The sequence below is a fragment of the Parasteatoda tepidariorum genome, chromosome 10 (assembly GCF_982258835.1).
Source record: "Parasteatoda tepidariorum strain Cologne lab strain chromosome 10, Ptep-v5.0, whole genome shotgun sequence".
Classification (NCBI taxonomy): Eukaryota; Metazoa; Arthropoda; class Arachnida; order Araneae; family Theridiidae; genus Parasteatoda; species Parasteatoda tepidariorum.
In genome coordinates, this window is record NC_141764.1 from 43,384,544 (window position 1) to 43,408,056 (window position 23,513).

Here is a 23,513-nt window from a genome sequence, read left to right on the forward strand (position 1 = left end):
CATAGTTTGTTTTGTCAAGAACTTACCCCTATTCATGCTTTTTAGCATGTTAAACCAAATTGATGAAATAAAAACCGGATTTTATTTTCCTTTTACAAATTTTGGAAGCAAAACGAAATATAATAATAAATATAATCTGAAAAATTCGTGCGAATTTCATAAAACAAATTTTTAGTTTTATTATTAGTTAATTATTTATCATAGTTCAAACTGACTAAAATATATATTTGCCATTTTTCATTTTTAAGTTGCGAGATACGTTGTTTTAAAGTTTAGTAAAACATAAAAGTGATAATTGGGAAAATGACTTCAAAGTTCCACTATGCTTGAAACATAAAATAGGAAAAAGATAAAAATAAATATTTAACTGACTTTTTAATCGGGATAAAAGGACATTTTTCCATCCTCATATAAAAAAAACTGCATGCATTGTTTATTTTTTAAAAAATCAACAAAAATTTATATAAGTATCTATTATATTAACTTTAATCTATTTCACTCATAACTTTTATTTTTCTTTAAGACTAGTACGAAAGAAATATTAAAAGTAACATTTCTGTATTACGTTTTATTTTATAGCTATTTCAAGTGTTTAAAATCAAAAAATAAAGCAGGCAAATCATAAAATAAACTGAAATGACGAAAGTCGTTACAATTACTTGGTTTATGCAATTTTACATACTAATTTCGCCTATCGAACTTTTACTAGCTTTCATATAATGTAATGACCAATGAAGCTACATTGCTGCACATTACGTAAATTGAAGCTTTAGTGTAACCTTTTCTGAATTATGGAATAAGTTGTTCTAATTGTTAACGTCCTTAATTCTTCTTAGAACATCGGGCTGTAAGTAAATGATTCATGTTTTATCACGAGGATGATTACGGTATTAAATTCCTCAACCCAGACATTGCGTCCTTTTCTGGCTCTTATTCCATTATCCCTTATTAAATATTACCTTAATTAAGTTAAATGAAAGAAACATTTTTGTTAATTAAACCTTTTGTGATAACACGGGGACGTCATATGAATATGCGAAAAGGAGATTTAATCACGTTTTGAAAAGGTACAAACAAGAATATTAATGAATTATTTTAAAAATATGCACTGTCTGAACCAAATTGTTTCGTTTTAAAAGATAAATTATAACTTTTAGCTTTAGAACAAAGTTAAATAATTTATGTGCACTTTTACTAAGCAGCATGATGTGAAATCTAACTCGTAAATCTAAATAATATTATGCTTAACGCACTCATAGGTAATAAGTAGTTTTTGTAAGTATATGAAATCATTATTTTTCTAAAAAACAAAATTAAACTGAGCGTTCTGTTATTATTGCTAAGACATGAAATATGTGTATAGTTATTAGAAAAACTCAATAAACGTAAACTAACTTTACGTTTATTAAACAACTGACATTATTTTTCTAAAAAAAGATTGCTTAGAATTTTGAGAGAGGCTTAATAACAATTTTTAAGTGACATTATTTACATTATTATCTCTTAGTAAATAGTATCTCGATTAAAATGAATTAACTAAACATATTTTTAATTAAACTTTTAATGATAACAAAAACGTTATGTAAATATGCGAGAAAGAGATTAAATTACATTTTGTAAGGAAAAGAAGATTATTTTTGAATAATTTTCAAAAGGTGGATTTGTGCAAAATTATTTCAGTTTAAGTGATAAATTGCAATTTTGAGCTTTCGATCAAAGTTAAATAATTTAAATAATTCTTGTAAATTATTATAAAATATAATTCTTTATACTAATGTAGCATTTAAGATACTTGATGCGGAAAGCAGTTTTACAAAAGCATTTTTTTAAATTTTAATTGCGGAATTATTAAAATTAATTGCAGGAATTTAATTTTAACTACGAATTATTTAATTTTAATTGCTAAAAAATTTATAATGAACGCTTATATATAAATTCCCTACATATGAAACTACGCAACGTTTTTTTAATTAGTTTATGGGAAAAATTAATTCCAATTTTTGTTGTGTATGTTGTTTTGTTATATGTTGTTTATTTCTTTTTTGAAATTAAAAAAAACTTCATATGAACTTAAACCTATGACTCAATAATTTTTGCAATTATTTTTATCTTAAATCTAATCATTAAAATATTGTCTTTAGAAGCAATTAATGGTCACAAGATATCTGGGAGCATTTATGTAACATTTATCCAAAAACGTATATTCAATTATGCAAACATGATTGTTTATAATGAAAGCACGTATGCACATTACATAGATAATGTACTCACTTACTTAATAAGGAAAACTATGATTCATTCTTAAAACTAGGAAAAATTCTGCATTTTTATGAATTAAAAGTTTTGGACTATAGATATTCTAAAATAAATAGTATTAATATTATTACGTTATTTTAATATACGTTATTTAATTACGTTATATTAATATCACCAAATTATTAGTACTCTTTAACTAAGCAATAAACAGTATTAATTTTGACTCTCTGTGGGATTTTTGATTCGTGGTTTGAAATTTGAATCAGGAGACAAAGTTTTTGTTAATTAATTTTCACAGCAATTCTTTATGCTGTAAAATTTTGCTTCTTTCTATAACGAATCTTACTCGGTAAGGGTAGTATTTTTCACTTATCCTTCATTTAGTACAGAAATGCATAACCATGAATTTTCCTATTTTGTCTCGTTCCTTAAGTTTACTGTTCTTTCCATTTTTGTGTTTTATTTTTCCAAACCTACTTTGTTTTCATCACTTACTTCCGGCGGGTCTTGAAAATGAGTGCTTAATTGAACCATGTTAACTTTTGAGATTTTAATCGCTTGAACATGTGAAGGTAATTTTTACAAGAGAATATATAAAAGTAAAATAACATTTTCAATAAAAAGTGTTTTTAATGTAACTTAAAAATAAATAAAAATAACTAAGTTTGGTAAGCTGAATACTATAAGCAAGGAATGACTATTTTTCCGAGTAATGAAGTGGAATGATTAAGTTTCTTTAAATAAAGATCATGGTTATTAATGTATATTACAAGAATATTTCATTCGGATTTATTGATCATGGTGTTAAGCGATAAAGTATAAATGAGACGTTAAAAGAATAAATAAAAGCAGGAGCTAATTTTAATTTTTTAAAAAATAATCAATTGTTTAAGTTACTGGAAGAGATAAGAGTTAGAATATTTAATCAGGAGCCTGCTTAGTTTTTGTTTAACTAAACTCTACTTGAAGTTCATTTATTTTCATCATTGGTTTTTATGTAATCATCATAATGGTCTTTATCATACTGGTTTTTATTTATTCATCAAACGTTTCAATTTTTGAAACTGCTTAATTCAGTGTATTCATATTCATAAGCAAGATAAAGTCACTTACGAGCTACTTTAAAAATATTAATTCCTTTGACGCAGATGGAGCACCGGTGTCTCTTTGTATATTGACACTTTAATTACAAACAAAGATATTTTTTGGTCTTTTTTTTTAATTTAAAAAGACAGTCTAATGGCTACTAAAACTATGTTAGATTATTTCAATCATATTTGTATTAAATTATAAAATTTAAGAAATTTTGTTTTAATTCTTTTTATCTTTTTCTTTGTGCATTCGTATTAAAAAAAATTCATAATTGACTTTGTAAATTAAGTTTTAATCATGAATAACTGTTTCCCATTGATCTGAATAATTGCAAGTAAATGTAAATTAAAACAATGAAATATATTGTTTGGAAGATTTTACCTATAGCTCAGAAAAAGACTCCGGTGTTTAAGGCTGTATTTCCTAGCCATAGCTGAGTAAAAGGCTAAATATAAATATTTTTCACTAATTTTGACCTAAATCAATGCAAAACAATAAAAATGTATTTTTAATACGATTTCTTCGTCAAAGAGTTAATCGTTATCAATTATAATAATCGTTAATTGTTATCAATTATTACTGAAAATTGTTAAGAATCCGATGATATAAAACAACACTAGTAGCCAGTATACTGATAAGAATTTAGGATACATAAGTTTGGGGAAAATGCTGGTTTATCAGTTGCATTAGTAACACCCCTGCCAGTTAAAAATGAAACCCAATTTTCTCTTCTGCCGGTTTGGAACCTATGTGTTTATCTGATGCGTGTAACAAGCGAATGACTGGTTCTGCATCTCTAATAATCTTCTTTAGAATACTTATCCCACTTATTACTGTATACTTATTACTTAAGATTGTAACAAGTATACTTATTACTTAAGATTGTAATAAGTATACTTATTACTGTAAGATTTACTTATTACTGTTTACTTATTTATTAATACAGGAAGGATTAACGTTTTAGTAGTCCACAGCCATTTACAGACTGAGAATCTATGTCATATTCTGGCACACATAACAAGCATTTCATCATTATAGTGTTCACTTAAGAGCAGTGCAAGTAATTTCATTACTAGTATCACAAACTTGCAAGAAGTGTAACGGATGCCTGGTGAATCTGGATTGTACAGCTCGGCAGGGTCTGATATGCCAGCATCAAACGGGAGAACTAAAGGTGCTTCCTTTCAGTGACTTGTTAGGCATAATTGTTCACTGGATATATCAGTCCTGAACTATTTCTACTAAAGCCTACTGAAAGCTTAACCAACTGAAATACCAAGTTGATTCGATTGCTATCTTCGTCGCTTGTATTTCTGCAGACGCAAATTTTCCAGAAAGTTGGGCAACTGCATTGCTGTAAAGCCTCTATGATTACTCCTTTTTGAGATTTCCCAAAACCTTTTGTAGCATGTTTGCTGATGTGGACAAGTAATTAGGATGTTACTCTAAGTTGGTTTGGCTTATGCTTCTGTTTTTCTGATTATTTTACCTGCAGCTTATTATATATTTTTCTTTTTTTTAAATCCAGCAAAGTTGTTTCTGTTCTATTCATTTTATGCCTTCTACACTTTTTGCAAATTTGCTGCACTGTTAGTTAACCGCACTGAGAATGTACTGTGAATACATTCCTTAAACTGCATTTTATGTGATACTGTAGAATAGAAATATTATTTACTGTAAAAATAAAAATAAATCATGTAAAAACAATTATAATTTTGTATGGAAAGAAGTATAAAATATTACTTTTAGTAATATTAATGCAAAGCAGTTTCTTATTTCTCAAAATTGTACAGTTTGTTGTATTTATTTATTTTCAGTAACAAGCAAAAAAGAATATTTATTTCTACTGAAGAATTAAAAAATAACCAAATCGTATCTGACATAAGAGAATAAGAATGAAAAATTGAAACGTTAACGTGTTAATACGTGAAATGAGTGATACAAAACAAATAGTAGTTATAAAGTAGGTTATAAAATAGAATAAAACTGATAATTCTCTTTAATAGACTAATGAACTATGAGTATTCTTCCCTTTTACTGAGGGTTTCGTACTGCAAGAGCAGTAATAACATGAAAAAAAATTCTTTAGATACTTCTACAACATTACAGTAGCTAGGGAAAGTTATATTGTTAAACAAAAAAAGCAATTATAAAGAGTATTAAAATTATTTGGGGCTATAAATTCAGAAATAAAACCTCTCTGCAACCACTATGATTTAAGAATAAAATCAATCTATCCATATTTTGGTTTCTATTCTAAAATAATTATTTTTTTTAGACACTGTATAAAGTAGATAGTTTTATCTAAATAAAGACATGGTATAATGTTTGATACGGAAGTCAAATGACATAAATATAGTACAAATAATAGTAGAATGATAGCCTTTGTTTTCTATAAACAAGAAAATTTTTCCTTGTTGAATTACAGGATATATTTTGTGTTTGGATATATATGTGTTGGACTGTCATATCTAACCGAAATTACAGTTTGTGATTTTTTGCTATTAATTGTGTATACAATTTGGCTTTATAATTTATTAAGAAGACTTTATGAAATTTTGCTGATTATTAAATTAAGATATGTAATTTTAAGTTTAAACTTTTAATATTTACTCGAAATATATTATTTATATATCAATTTTTCTGAGTAATTAATTTTTGGAATAATGCATTTTTGAAACAAAATATTCTCCTTAAACTTTTTCGGTTAGTTACTAATATGCTCCAAATACTGGTAAATATTTTTCTTTTATCTTTCATCAGTTTTATCGTTATCTAGACATTTCCCGATTAATCATTCTGATTCGCTGAGGAAGGAAGTCATTTCTCCGGACTCTTATAAAACATCAAGTTTGTTCTTCATCATTTGCAGCTATAAAGGAGGGATACATTTTGCTGCATATTTTTATCTGCTTCATTGATTTTCATCTGATTGCTTTAATCCCACGATATATGTTTTTTTAATAAAAATAAAGTATATATGAAACTTTGCTCTTTTATTCTATTTTACTTTTTACTAAAATGTTTGAAAATGCAAATAAAAATTTCGTAACTATTGTAAAAATTTCGTAGCGTAAAATTTCGTAAATTTAAAAAATTTTGTAATTATTGAATCTAAAATCATTCAAACTATTGTGTTTAGCATATACTTAAAATATATATATATATTGTAACATTCAGGCATTTGAATGCTAAATGAAGAAAACTTTTATTTAACACAGTTAATTCATGTGCAAATGAAAAACAATATGTACTGAAAAAAGTAATAAATGAATTGTCGACTTTCTTGTACAAAAGTATTCATAATGCAAATAATAATATTTAAGCGCAAAAACATAATAGCCCGAAAGACAGTCATAATTTTTATAATTCCCATTATTTTCATAATCACGAAAAATGCATGTATTTATTTTAATTAAGCACAATTTATTATCTTTGCTTTTTAAATAAAAGGTCTATTGCAAGAAAAAGTTTTGTTGTTTAAAATTCGAAATTCGCAAATTATTGGTTTAGGATTTTAAAAAAATACTTACGTATCGCTATTTGTCAAAATTTAATTATTTTACTTTGGTATAAATGCAAAAATAAGACTCATAAATATTAAAAATTCGTTTTTTCCCCAAAAATTCAAAATTTCAATTATAATTTTGTTCCTTTTTTTAAAATAGCCTTTGAAGAAGTTTATGACATCCGTATTTCAGAGTAAAAAAGTGTTTTTTTATAACGCAATTAAATGTTACAATAAATAAAAAAAAGCTATTTTTGACAAGACAAATACTGGTGCACTGCCTGGAAGCATTTTGTTTCCCGCGGTAAGTGGTAATGCGTAAACAAGGAACTATAACTCGCACTTCAATTACGTTATTCATTTCAGACTTCAGCTAAAATGTAATTTAGGAAAAAAAAATGAATTGTGAAACAAGTGAGCAAAGTTTTTTTTCATATAATCTAGCAGTATTAAGCAGCCAGAAAAACATACAATCAATCAAATGCAACCTGGAATACAAATTGGTAATATTGATCTACTTCCTGATACTTTTACAAGGAAATGATTGTTTGAAGAAAAAATGATCCCTATTAATGGGATATGTTGAAAATCAGAATACTTAATTAAGCTGATCAGATATTTTGATTGAACAAAAAAATTATATTTTGGCAATGATTGATCATCAGCTAGTTAGCGAACAATGAAATCACGCACAATTTTGTCGTTAACCGTATTAAACGTTACCGTTTCATTAATCTTTGATAGACTTTTTTCCTTATTCGTTCATTAACGTTTGTTATGATTTCTGAGATTAATAATCGGTATATAAAAATGAATTTCTCTAAATATTTAATGAGTTTTATGACAAATGACATGAATTTATTTTATATATTCATACATAATTCTTAAAATGCATTAAATCATTTAATAAAACTTATGTCTACTTCGTTCTCGAACTCGATGCGTAGTTTAATCTGCCATAGAATATATTAGTGAAGTATTTATCTGTACCTAAATAAACTAAATTATACTTAAAAAAATGAAGTATACATTTAAACACATTTACATAAGTCAGTTTTATTTTAGTTGTGTTTCTATTTAATAGACAATAAAATGAAAGAATGAGGATAACTATCAATATATTGTAAGTGGCTGAAATTATTGGGTGGGTTTTATTTTAAAGTAACACAATAAAAATAAATAATGCTGAAAACTTGAAAATTAAAACTCTAAAAGCCAATTGGATTGTACCCTAAAGATTGCAATTCTTTCGAGTGATTCATATTTGCTAAACATAGTTTTTATTTTATGCTTAGGAGCATCATTGGATTTAATCGTGTTTTTCCTTAACATTAAATATTTAAAAAAATTTTAAGTTCATAATGTTATGAAAATACAAAATATAACATTGTGGTTTGTCTCCACCTTGATATTCGGTTTTCGTTTCGGGTTCTTATTTTCGATTCAGTTTGATATTTGACGATTATGATACAAATATCAAAAATGAGCGGGTTATAAATAAATATCGTACATGAATTGACAAGATTCTTACATTATCAAAATCTTATTATTAAACTGAAAACCGCATTGTCTTGTTAACACTAAAATAACACTTCACTATAAACAATAAATTTAAAAAAAAAGAAGATTAAAAAAGAACTTTTCAATAAAATTCTGGGTTGTCTTTAAGATATCGGTGGAAAAAAAGTTTCTTTGTCGTAGGTTTCCAAATTTCAGTAAATAAATGTGTTCTTCCTCATATAGACACACCTCTGTACATAATATATTTATGGTACATATTTTAATTACTTAAACTATACATTAAATTTCCATTCAATGATAATTAAACAATGCATAACGAATTAATTTAATTTTTGAAATTTCCAAACTCTGTAGTGTAAACTTATCAACCTAAGTAGCTCCATGAAGCTGGGCATATACATTTACTGAGAGGACAAATTTTTCATTCCCCCAATCGGCTGATCGGGGACTTAACTTCCAACGCAACAAGCAACTCTCTCAAGCTGATGGCCTCAACACAGCTCTGCTCATCATCATCCAACTCACTGAAGCACAAACTCTAGTTTTCACGCTAAATTGCACTAAGAATGCTCAGTTTCCATTCAAAGTCCCTGATTTATCTCTGAAATGAGCACAGTTATAAATTCTTCAAAAAGTTCATTCCAGAAAAAAACTAAAATCACTTTACAAATGTTACTCTAAGAAAGCTCAGTTACTATTCAAAATCACAAATTTATCTCTGAAATGAGCATAGCTGTGAATTTTTCAGAAAGTTAATTCCAGAAAAAAGTGACTTTTTTAAAAATAAAAAAAAAATCCGTTTCAGCTTGTAAATGTCATCGGAATAAAGGTACAATGGATTAAATTTGTTTTCTATTAGCGTTCCAGAATTATTTTTACTCTGTAGTAAAGTAACACGTGCGTCGTTAAATAACCAATACTTTGGACAAATCCTGTAACAGAATTTAAATTTAAGATATTAACAATTTGAAAGCGAAAGTGTTTTTTTAATAAGTTTCTTATAAATTATAAAATATATTCGCAAATTAATTGTTTGAATGCCGTTACTGAAATTTATAAATGATAGAGAACAAACAAAAAGTGGTTTCCCAATCTGTTCCGGCTGTGAAGCTACTGAACTGGTTTCATAATCTTAATTGGTCAAAATGAATTTTTTATGATTCAAAAGATAACTAAACCTTAATCAAGTATATAATAGTATGTTACATTAATGATACCAATTTTCAATGTGGATTGTTGCTATTACCTTAAAAGTGTTGGTGTTTTAAGTTTTACACACCTCCGACTTAATGTCACAATTAATCTTCTGTGAGGTTAAATTAAAGTTATCAACGCCATTGTTTCGCATGTTATTTGTTATACAAATTAATTTGTATTATATTCAAGGAGCAATTAACTATGTCTAAAACATACATTTTTAAAAAATATAATTCACTAACAAATTATAATTAGAAATTCAATTTTTTAGTTTATTTCACTTTAACACAAAAGGCTTCCATAGCTTTTTGTAATAAAAGTTTATAATAAATAACTAGTAGAATATTTCAATATGTTTGATATAGATACTTTTGTTAGACATAAAACTTTAGGTAATCAGCTTGTAAAAATCGAATGCTTATTTGTTTTGTCGCACTTAGAAAATTTGTATGGTCACAACTACCAGGATAGGGTAAAATGTAAAGACCATTTCTTAGCAGAATGTGGTAGAATACGGTAAACAGTTGAGAAACTTGGTGATGATAATAAAGAAACTCCACTGTATAAGCTTTCAGGTTTACATTCATTATCAGTTAAAAAAAATTAGTTATATATATATATATATATATATATATATTATTTATTTATAAATATATTATTTATTTAATTTTCAGAATAATTTTTCCCTAAATTTGAAAAATATTTTGCAAAAACAGGAAATTTTAAGGAGTTGATAAAAAAACGACGTTTAACTATTGCAATTATTAAAAAAGAAAAAACGTATGCAATTATGCACAAAAATGGAACATAACTGCTGGTTCATACAATAAGTGAAATTTATTTGAGATAATTAAAAAAAACACTTAAATCAGAAAAAAAATTATAAGCACTTTTAATATTTTTAAATTTGCTTTCATCAATTAGTTACTGCAGTTTTAAAATACATTAATTTAATTTACAAAGGAAATCGTTTAGTGAAGTGACAGCCTTGATATATTTTAGCTTTCTTTTATTTTTAGAACATACATTTTGCTGTTAAAATTTCAATTTTTATTTATTATATCCTTTCTAAAACATAAAAAGACGTAAAGAAAAACGTAAAATATCGCTAAGTTCTGACATGTGTCATGAAAAACTGTTACAAAAAATTATTTGCAGTTCGCTTTAAAAAAGTTTTGAAGTATTACATATATCCATGTCCTTATCTTTCAGCTTTTTTTTTTCTTTTTTAAAATAAGTTTTCAGCATCAAAAGACATGTCTTAAAAATGATTGGCAGCTACAGTTGGCAAAACTAGAAATGGTCAATAAATAATTTATTTTAAATTGAAGTTCTTAAGTACCACTTTGTTTATGTCTTAGAAAAGACAACAGTTTTCAGATTCAGTTTTTTTTAAAAGATTCAGTTTTTTTTTTAATTTCATATTATTTTTTTTCAGAAACATTTTTTAGTTGTGAAAAGAGTCTTCATCAAATTTGGTAGATTTTTCTAATAACCACTCAATGCGTAATGCGACTTTACGGTATTTGCGGTAATGTTTTGTCTGGAAAACACTTGCAGAACTAAAATCAATTTATTCAATTAGATTTATTTAAAAATCTATTCAAAGCATTAAAAATGTCTATTTTAAAGTAAAAACTAATATATCACTAAAATAAATTTTTTTCAAATTTTAAGCAAACACGATGAAGACGAAAATCACATAAAATCTATAACATCTAGAGGAGTTTAATCACTCCATCTTTAGAAGAATAATGATATAAAAACACTATGAAAATTATATTATGTTTATTATATTGTGCTGATTTAAAAAGCAAATAACTCACACGATTTAAAATAATTAGAAAAATATTTGTTAATGTTAATTTAATTAATATTAATTTCGTAGATAAAAATTTTTAATATTTTTTCTTAATAAAATCCCATGTTTCCGTAGGAAATGAACAAAACATACATACTAGGTACATTTGTCATGTAAATTTAAGTTCATTTCAAATTTCAAGTCGAAAAACATACACTCTAGGAATAGCTATTTAATATTTAAGAGAGGAAAAAACAATTTTAATGAAACTTGATGAATAGTAAAAACCGCCTTATTTGATTACTGGATGAAACTGTATAGAGCTGTTTATAATTATTAACAAATTTTTCAATTAATGATGCTGCATTCAAACTGATTTCGATATTTTTGATCCCATACTCCACAACAGTTTTATAAAAGCATGTTTCTAAATGAATGTCAACTTTTTAAATTTTTTTTTCTTAGTTTGTTCTTTCAATAATTGATACAATTTAAATAATACACAAACGTAAGCATAGATTTGGAATAATACATTCATCAATTTCTACAATATATATTTTATAATTATTAATACGAATGCGTAATTAACATTTTAAGCATGTCTTGTATATTGTCTTAATCTTAAAATAAATTTTTTAATTACCTGTCATCACGTGCTTCGCAGAATTATTTTACCAACGATTTAATTAAATTTTAACATTTCTCGAAATCTTATTCTTTACGATACCACGTATATTATTTTCCTATTAATATGATAATCAATTGTTTCAGTGCTTTAATTTAGGTTCTCCTTTAATGTAAAATTTCTCTTTAAACTATTGGCAAAATTTTATTAAAAGAAAACTTTATTGCCAGCTAGCTGAAAATTAAATCTTTTTAAGAAATTAAAAACATACTGCTGATCAAAATTATTCGATGTAAAATAGCTGACTATTTAATAAGCATACTATTTTTATCGAAAAATGAAGATAAACAATTTATTGTCTTTTTTATTGCTTCATGTTTATTTGAGTAATGAAAAGTGCACAGCGTCTATGAAAGTGCGTCTATGTGCACCGCAAAAAATATAACAGTTTGCTCTGTTTTTGAAATGAGAAAAAAAATGGACACTCAATTTTATTTTGACGTTCAGTCTTATTCTCCCCAGAAACTTTCAGAAAGTTACCCTTTCAAGAATGATATTGTCGATAAAATTTGCGTAAAAATTTGTTAACATTATTTCTCAACTTCAGCACAATTCAAAAAAATATTTTTATACTAGGAAACACCTCGATATGCCCTATTTCGTTGCTAAACAACGAATACTAAACATAGAAAACTGTAAAAAGATTCAGAACCCGTGCTATTGTTTGAATTATCATCTTAAAAAATTTTTCGTTTTCCTACTTTAGAATTTCCTCAATGCTGAAATAAGGTATGTTAAGAGATTTTTGGATTACAAATTATTTCCAAGGTGTAAATAATATAATTTTCAAATGGTCTTTATATACTTTTTAAAAAAAATTATGAATTGAAATTGTTCTCCTATTTAGTCGTGAAAAGACAGGAATGTTAATGATCCTTTTATGCTCAATTGAAGCGTGACAATGATTTAATTAACCCCAAAATTGAAATCTGTTAGGACGAAACATTTAATTGCATGAAACAGCTAGAAACAATTAAACCTATAAAAATTATTAGAAATTAAACTTATTCTCTTATTTTACTAAGAGCAAAAGGAAAAATGTGGGAAAGTACTAAAAAGCCCAGTTTAGCATCATACTTACTATTCATACATTCAATCATGTAACTTGAGTTATTTAAGCAAAACATTAAAATAAAACAAAGTAAATTATAAATTCGATTGCAATATGTCCTGAAGTATGAACTAAAACATATCTAGAATAGATTTTAGATCGATGAATAAAGAATATATGTTCCAAAAATTTCGAATAGGGTGGAGACGTTAACTAGTTTGAAATAATTGGCTTACAACTACTTAACTTTGCTTCCAGGAGAGAGGTTGTGTACAGAACTGTTTAACATCCTAAAAAATGTTTTCCGATCAGCAGTTAAAAAACAATTAAATAAATAAAATAAAATGAAATATCAAAATAAACAAATGAATAAATAAAAGTGAACTGCTTTGAATTTTTTAGAAAGTTAAATGAATTATATATTAATATGCTTTCTTTCAATCTGAGAACCATAACTATTACTTTAAATAAAACCAATTTTATTATCGCATTAAATATGTCAATTTAATATACTGTGTCATTAAATGAATAATCCTTAGAAACTAAATCGGGCATATAAGAATTTCAATCTCTTCAAAAATTATGAAAATGTAAATAAAATGCGTCTTGTTTTCAGCACTCAGAAATTCAATTAGCGAGTCGTTAACGTCTAGTGAACCCTGAGAACGGCCAGGTTTGAAGCTAATTTTTGCTTGCTCAAAAAACTAAAGAACTGGTCTCATTTTGACTGAAAGAACACTGTAGATAAGTCCCTTTTCAAGAATGCGATAAATCTATTCTTGGGGATAAATTTAATCTTGATAATTCTAAAATTCTAACCACCCCTGCCACATCAGCTCATCTTGATACCCGGGAATTTTGTTTTGTTCATATAAGTTTACGATATTTGTTTCAGACAATCTGTCAATGGAGCATGGAAATGCATTTTGCCCTGATTTGCCTCTCCCGGCTATTACGGATTTTCTAGTTTTGTATTATTTAATTTTTATTTTCTATTTCACTCTTGGGATACGACGGTTTTTTCCAGTCTTGCATTCCACTTTTATTTATATTTCCTCGTTGCAACATTCCATTTCTGTTTAATTTCACTTTTTTTTTCTTCATTCACGTAATGCAAGTCTTAAGAATGGACCTTTACTTTCGTCATATTTTTTTAAGTCACTGAAGTTTTTACCCTCAAGTATAATGGATCGTTCTTGATCATTATTTTGATCAGAATATTGTGCTTAAAGAAGCAGACTTCTGTAAATTATTATTTCTACAGGGATTTTGCGGTCCTTAAGACATTTAAAAAACCATGGCATCTGTGTAGAAATAAAGAAGTTATTTTTAACTTTAAAATGAAAATTTCAAAACTCAATATTTTGTTACTAGATATTTGAAGTTATATATCGAAATTAATTATTTAACACTGTGGTGATTATAACCGCAATAAAATACATTTATCTTCTTTGTTTTGGTGCCACTACTACAGTTTCTTAAAGACCTTATGAATTCTGTTTAAATTGAGACTATCGTATCAGATATATGAATGTAATAATGGTAGGAATCGTAAAATATGCTTCTAATAAAAAGAATAAAGCAGATAAATTATAGTAGCAATATTTGGTAATCATAACTGCAGAACATGTTGGGCTAAATTTTATGATGATTTCATGAAACTCAATTTTAGAATGTATAAAAACATCAGGATGCTGATTGCAAATTATCTTTATCTAAAAAAAGCCACTTAACTCACATATTTGGTGGAATGAAACGATTTTTTTGAGAAAATAAATCATACAGTATTCGCAACATATTTTTTTAAATCGTCTTAAAATATCACGGAACATTCACTAGTTTCTTCAATCATATATTTCGCCTTAAACAAATAAAAGAAATATATTTAAAACCTAGTGGATGTGCATTATAATTTCTTTCAGATATTTTACAATTCTTACTGGATCTTTTTCGTGATTTGCTCTACAACTCTGTATATAATTGAAATAATGCAAATCTGGTTTCAGTATAAAATCTTTATATTAAATAAAGTTAAAAACTTTTAAATACAAATAATGCCTTGAGAAAGTTCATGCGATAAAATACTAAAATCTTGAAAAATTAAAAATAATTCATAAATTGATTAAAGTTTCATTTTTAAAGGAAATGAAAATGAAAGCAATATTTTCTTTTTGGGCAACAATCAGCTAAAAACAAATCTGTAGCCTAAAAATTTCAAGATATTATTCTATTAACTATCTTTTTTTTTTTTAAAAAAAAAGGCCTTCCCGAGGTAGAACAAGAACAAATATATAGGTTCAGTTTTCATTTCATTCTTTTTTATTCTCTCCCCTTGGTCAGCTTAGCAACGGAGTAGTTTTCTCTTGTCGACTGTGAGGCTAGAAAATGTTTATATTAAATTTCCAATCCTGCTATGGTGAAAATTCTTGGCGTCTTTCTTGGACGATACCAAATATATAAAACTTCCAAGCGCCCTAACTTTTGATCTATTTTTTTCCAAATTTTATCTACCCCCCCCCCCCTATTTTGAGGGCTAGCAATCCAAATATGTAAAAAAATCCATATTTATTCAGAGAAAGTGTGTTTTTGCTCCAATTTCATAATTTAATTAATAGTTAGCTCTAATTAATTAGCTTATTTGAAGTCACCCCCAGAAATCATAAGATTGAAACTTAGTAAGTGAAAATTCGATCATTAGAGCGAACATTATTCAGAGTGATATCTTTTTTTTTGCTCGCTTTGCAAAATATATCTACGCAAGTTTCTTACAATTTTTATGAGCAAACTATTATCATATCTAATTTTTAAATATATTTTGAATCAATTTTGAATAAAAATAGTCTTTCATATTTAAAGAAAGCTCTCATATGGATTTGCAAAAAATTGTAAAGCATATCGATTGTTTCGTAAGAAATAATAAATTTGTAAGCTCTAGCTAAGTATTGAGCATGACAATAAACTCATACTCTCGCTGCTTCTTCCACGAAAGCACTCTACACTAGCAAAAAGTTAATTTAATAAGAAAATTACTATCCTATCTAATATTTTATTTAAAATCAATTTGAATAAAAATAGTTCGTTACATATAAAAGGAGCTCTCATTCAAATTTGTATAAAATTGTAAAACATATCGATTGTATGGTTCGAAATAATAAATTAATAAGCTCTAGCTAAGTGTTGAGCATGATAATAAACTCGAACACTCGTTGTTTCATCTACAAAAGAGCTCTACACTAGCAAATTACAATTTAGGTGCAGACTAATCTAAAATTCGTGCTCTGTAAACTGCTTCACAACATTTAGTCAATATTTGCAGAATTAACCTCCTTTCCTGGAATGATTATACTGGTCGTGTTACATAGCAATATGGCATCTTGATTAAAGGGTTCGTGTGAGGCGTAGAAATAATGACATCAGTTTAATCTTTGGAACACAGAGAGTTTGCAGATATTTCAAAAGTGTTGTTAGATTAAAAATAATTCCGGAGAACTTTAATTTTTAATGAAAATACTGAAACGAACCTTCATAAATCCAAGTAACATAAAATGAATTTTTTAATAAATATATTTAAGAATAAAAATAAATGTTTTTGGTTTATAATTTAAAACTATAGCTATCTTGAAAGCGATTTTAAAAAATATACATTCTTTGATTTTAATATTTTATTTAATATGATTTTTTTTTTAAAAAATTAAAAAAAATTTCGATTAGAAAAATATTATGAAAGATTCTAATATCAATCTTACAATAAATACAAGCATTTTACAGCTCGCATAAAAAACAGTATACAATATTTTAAAAATTATGATTAAATTTCCACGGTTGCTCAATGCCAACGAATAGTTAATACCGGTGTAAATATGTCTGTTAATCTTTTCATAACTGAGAAGTTTGCTCATTTCAGAATATTTTTATAAATTAAATATCTACAAGTTATAAAATTATGATTACGAAAGTATGATATGTAGCTTGTGTAAAAACACTGTATATGAAAATAAGCTTTAATAAATGTGCAGAAATTATGTGCAATATTTCTTAAAATTGCTGATATTATGATTTTGTATTAATTTACTTAATCTGATAATATATAAAACGGAAAAGATAAAAAGTTATTCTGAGTGTATCTTTTGTATATATAGTTATAATATTGGATTGTATGTGCTATTGAGATGTAACATCAAATACATTAGAGCTAATGGTGAGAACCAAATGACATTAAAAAAATTATCAGGTTATTTATTAATTATTTTTTTCACTATTTAAAACACAAAAAAAACGTTGCATTAAAACACTTAATAGTTCGATGAATAATATTGTCACTCAAATTTTCTGCTGCAATCTAATATGGTACTAAGCCGAATCATATTAATATATTTTTGTTTTAATAGGCATTAGGTTTTGCTTAAATCCTTACGGTAATTCAATTCGATAATTTTTTTCAAGTACAATCGTTTTTCTAAAAATGATATACAGTAAATTCTTTGGTTTCGTTTCATCTTCTGATGAATGAATGTAAAAATAACACATGGAAAATAGCAGTTTGGAAAAATTACCGTAAAGTATGGTAATGACATTTTTGTTAAAAATAAAAACCTAAATCACGTTAATAAAATCAAACTATACGGTTATTTAAACCTTTCATTTAGCCTTTTTTGTGTTCATATGGCAACTGTTTCCTGGATTTCAAACATTATAGTTTCTATTACCACTCATTGCGTACTAAAATACAAAACTGAACAGCAAATTTAACCGAATAGAAGATTTCTAATGCGATATTTTCAAGTATCATGATAAAATTGCTTAGCTCTAAAAACATTTATTACATGTATAAGACCTCATTTTATTGTTAATTTTTGCGAAATCATTACCGAAGCGCTACTGCGAAAATTACCAACTTTTTTGTAATCCCATAGTGCTAGAAACACGGTAAATTTTACAATATTCTGGTAGTTATGACCATACATTTTTTTCTCGGTGCACTATTAAAAACGCGAGATAAAACCACCGCATCAAAACAAACCTTGTTGTTCTTTGAATAAAACTATCACTTAAATCTTCTGCTGCAAAATTAAAATGGCGGTAAGTAAAACCACATAAAGTTATTTTTTATAAAAAAAAATGATGTTACGTCTTTGCGATTATTATATTTTTATAATCGTCTTTTAAAAATAATATACGGTCAATGCTTTAGTCTCATTTTATCTTATAAATGATAATGAATGTAAACATAAAATCACATATGGAGTTCCCTTGTCGTTTTCACCTAGTTTCCTTTTAGCTATTGCTACTTGATCTAATCCTGAATATGCAGTATGAGTCTAGTATGAGTCTTACAAAATAAATTATAGTACCCATTAAGACTAGCAATACTTTGAAAATCATAGAGTCGATTTAAAAAATGGTCGTGACTAGGTCTCGTTGCTAACAGGACCTATACCTACTAGGTTTTTTCCTGAGAGATGCATATTTTTTTTGCTTATGAAGTGACTATTTACTCACGGCTCGTAAAAGGAATTATTACTACTGTAGACAATATTAACGAAAACCAGGAATCTACCAACACCTACCTACCTACCAAATCAATACCAACATTAGTCCTTCCTTCTATGGAGTAAACTAGACAGTGATACAGGCAAGCTCGACCTAGAGCAATGAGTTTTTCACTGATCGAAAGATCAAACTGAGCAAGTATAGGTATCATTCATTCCTTTTTTCTCAAACATCTGAAAACTTATTTTAAAGTTATAATTTCAGAATGGAAAATAATCATGTGTGCCATGGTAAATATTGGTGGAGTGAATAAATTTAAAAATCCTTTTCATTTTGAAAAAACAATTACGCTATACCATAAAACCTGTTTTTGTGCGGTGGATAGGGACCGCATAAAAGAAATCGTACAAAAAAAATGCTCGAAAATTTCATAAATTCTTACATATAATAACAACTTTGTACAATATACAACCTAAAACTTTTTTATGCGGTGGATAGGGACTGCATAAAAAAAGTCAGACTCAGAAAATACATCAATGATTCATGAAATAGATGTGAGAATGCTTTGAATTAAATAATTAAAATAGATCTAAAGAAATTGTAAAAATATTTAATTCTTCATGGAGAAGTTTTCAAATTATACATTAAATAGTTTGCTGCTACTCGTCGTAATCCAAAACGCGCATCTTCTTGGAATGAATTGGTTGAAAATCGCTTTCGTCGCTTTAAGATAGCATTTCAATTGATTTGTTTTTTGGTACCATAAAGTCAGTGATCAGATAAAATAAAATAAAAATCATAAAAACTACATATAAATAGAAACAAAAGTAATTAATTTTTTTACCTTTAATCTCACTATAAAATGAATCGTGTATAAAACTCAGAATACGAAGCGTATAGATGAGAATTTACAAAATAAAAATAACGGTTTAATTTTAAAATACTAAGCTGTTTAACACAGCAGACGATTTTTTACTGATTTACTTCAACTTGTTTAGCGCAGAATAAATTTTAAACAGAAGAGAAAATGGAGTTGACGATAATAAATGAACTAATGAAAGTAAATAAACAGAGCATCGCGAAGTTCAGATACATCGTTGTCAAGGAGACCACGTAATCAGAGTTCGTTCACAACATGTACAGTGGAGGCCAAAAGTGTGGACACTTTTTGAAAGTTTCATGTTTTTCAACTTTGTGTGCCTGTAGAATATATTAATTTGCACTTAAATACAAAAGTTTATATATCAAATTGAAGGTAATTTAAAGTAAAATTTAATAATAAATACAGTACTACAATATCTGTATTACAAAAAAAAAAGTTATGCAACTAATAGTCAGATCTATCTTAGATTTGCATTTTTTTAAAGTGATACTTACACAATCAATACTTAGTAGGATAACCCTTATTTTTTAAGACAGCTTCACAGCTTCTTTTCATCGAGTGAACGAGTGTTTGGAGTTCATCTTTCGTAATCACATGGTGCCAAGAATCAATTATATCTTCAATAAGTTGTCTTTTATTGGATGGACGTTTTTTTCGTACAAGAATTTTCAAACGTCACAAATTTTCAATTGGATTGAGATCAGGGCTGTTTCCTGACCATGGTAATATATCCATGCCTTTATTTTGAAACCATGCTTTGCATACTTTTGCTGTGTGGCATGGAGCTGAATCCTGTTGAAAAATAAACGGTGCGTTGTTGGGGAAGAGGTCGTTGATGGAAGGTATCAATTTTGGTTTCAGGGCAGTTTCGATGTATTTTTGGCATTCAGGATTCCGTCAATCGCTTGAATTCGGCCCACACCATCTGCAGACATACATGCCCAAATCATGACATTTGTTGGATTTTTTGTAGTTGCTTCAATGCAATCAGGAGGAAGTGCTTCACCTACTCTACGTCTCACGTATTTTCTACCATCACTACCAAAGAGCGATATTTTACTCTCATTACTCCAGATTACTTGCTTCCATTGATTTTCTGACCATTTAATGTGTTCTGTTGCCCACTTAACTCGTTTACGCGTTGCTTTTGATTTAAATAAGGTTTTTTCCTTGGAACTCTAGCTTGTAGTCCAAATCCTGATAACCTTCTTCTTATTGTTTTTGAACTTACTGCAATACTAGCTGCATTCATTTCACATCTAATGGCATCTGATGACATTTTTCTATCTTGAAGGCATAGCCACTTTATTTTTCTATCGGTAGTAGCACTTGTGCATTTTTTTCGGCCTGATTTGGCATCCTGAATGCCAAAAAATACATCGAAACTGTCCTGAAACCTAAATTGATACCTTACATCAGGGATCTCTTCCCCAACAACGCAACATTTATTTTTCAGCAGGATTCAGCTCCATGCCACACAGCAAAAGTATGCAAAGCATGCTTTCAAAATAAAGGCATATATATATATTACCATGGCCAGGAAACAGCCCTGATCTCAATCCAATTGAAAATTTGTGGCGACGTTTGAAAATTCTTGTACGAAAAAAACGTCCATCCAATAAAAGACAACTAAGTGAAGCTATAATTGATTCTTGGTACCATATGATTACGAAAGATGAATTCCAAACACTCGTTCACTCGATGAAAAGACGCTGTGAAGCTGTCTTAAAAAATAAAGGTTACCCTACTAAGTATTGATTGTGTAAGTATTACTTTCAAAAAATGCAAATCCAGCATAGATCTTACTATTAGTTGCATAACTTTTTTGTAAAACAGATATTGTAATACTGCATTTATTATTAAATTCTACATTAAATTACCTTCAATTTGATATATAGACGTTTGTATTTAAGTGAAAATTAATATATTCTACAAGCACACCATGTTGAAAAACATGAAACTTTCAAAAAGTGTCCACACTTTTGGCCACCACTGTATATGCACATTGATAGGAAACATTAAACTGGTGCTAACGCCGCTAAGATTCATATACTGCATAAAAATAAATCGCACTAAACCAATCGCGCAAAAATAAAATCGCATAAAAAAGGACCGCACAAAAACAAGTTTCACTGTATGTATACAAGGTTAGTTTTTTTTATATAACAAAAATGGATGGGATTTAGATTCCAACTTAAAAGTGAAGCTTTCTCCCACGTTATATATTTATAAATGGTGAATTCAAGTTTATAAATTATTATAATATTTGGTAAAAGTTTTATGTCTTAAATTTTCAATAGGAATTGGAAATCACAATACAAAACTCTAATATTTGAAGGATGCCAAACACTTTCAGGAATTAAAGACTTTTAATGATTGAGAAATATAGCAACCCATTCCCAGATGCATCAAAGGAACGCTGTGACAGATGTAGGATACCAAAAATGCATAAAAGATTTAACGCATGGAAACATTTATTGAGCATCACGAGTACGAATGATTTAATTGAACCATCAAACACTATGTAGACCTGGAATCAGTCGATCATATATACATTGATTTCCGTGCATAATCTAAACTCCTGCCAGTTTAGCGATCCATACCCGGAAGCGTCAAAAAAACACCGCGACAGATGTAAGAAACCAAAAATGTATAAAAGATGTAATGCATGGAAACATTTATTGAACATCGCGAGTATGAATGATTTAATTGAACCATCAAACACTATGTAGACCTGAAATCAGTGGGACATTGATTTCTGCTCACGCTCAAAAATCCAGGGAGTTAGTTTGTTGTTGCTGCGCAGACATGTCTTGTCACGAGAATTTTTGTTGAAATTACACGAATCTACAAGAGTTTGCTCTATAGCATTAAAGTAGCTTGCAGTAAAGTGTCATTAATGTTATCGCATGATTAAATCTACTGTGATGGTTTGCTAAGAAATTATAAAGATCTATGATTCGCTTTATTTCTACCGTCCCACATAGTTAGAAATTTTGGAGAAAGTTGAAATTGTTCAAAATTTCTGAAACTTTATATACTACTTAATGCAACTATTTATCCTACTTGTATATATATATATATATATATATATATATATATATATATATATATATATATATATATATATATATATATATATATATATATATATATATATATATATATATATATATATATATATATATATATATATATATATATATATATATATATATATATATATATATATATATATATATATATATATATATATATATATATTAACCAACGAAATATATATTAATCACGAAAAATCAAGGTAAATGAAGCTATATATTGAAAAATATTAAAAAAGCAATATTTTCAATCATTCTCCCAAAAATGTAGTAAAGAGTTCTACCAACTCAAATTTTCTATCACCAATAATGAATCTTTTTATTTTTGATCTTCCAAGCACGTAAAACTATATATTTTGAGAGTTTTGAAGTGACAAAATGTTTCAAATTGCTCTTTTCTTAAGCCTGTTCAATAGTTTCTTCATAGTCTTTCAAAAGCTTTCATCGCACAAAAAAACACAATCAATCCTATTTTCGAACAAGCCCCTTCTCCCAAAGAGAAATTGCAATGAAAGGATTCATTTTCAGGCACAAAAGAAACACTTAAAGAAAAGAAATGAGTAAAAGGAAGTGAAGAAAAGTGAAGAAATAGGCTTTTGTACGCACTTACGAGGAGCTTGATAGACGTTGGTTCTTGATACTGATGAAAGGGGAACCCGCTTGATTTGCGAATACTGTTCCTCGTATTCCGGCTGGAATAAAAAAGATATAAAATTGACTTAAATAGCAACACAATTATATTAATTTAGAAAAGGAATATTTCAAAGTGTGTATAATGTTTGAAATTTATTAACACTATTTTACATTAAAAGAAAAATCAGTGTAAATAATTCTGTTTTTCTTTTATTGATACGGTAAATAATATTTTTTTAATAAAAAAAACGACGCTTGATTTATGTATATATATAAAGAGAGAGAGAACAAGAAAAAA

The 23,513-nt window shown here is 27.3% G+C and overlaps 1 protein-coding gene across 4 annotated transcripts in view; it reads right to left on the minus strand.

Moving 5' to 3' along the window:
* Window positions 1-23,513, minus strand: part of LOC107455980 (cell adhesion molecule Dscam1) — a 456,371-nt gene that overhangs the window by 39,760 nt on the left and 393,098 nt on the right. For 2 of the 4 annotated variants that reach the window (XR_015429973.1, XM_087154009.1), the window contains exon 24: window positions 23,193-23,274. Coding sequence is in view for 2 of the 4 variants with exons in the window: in XM_087154009.1 (XP_087010135.1) it covers window positions 23,193-23,274 (82 nt within the window). In the remaining 2 variants the exon portion in view is untranslated. Of the gene's footprint in view, window positions 1-23,188; window positions 23,275-23,513 lie in introns of all 4 variants that reach the window. The other 2 variants (XR_015429972.1, XM_087154010.1) reach the window with 1 other exon arrangement.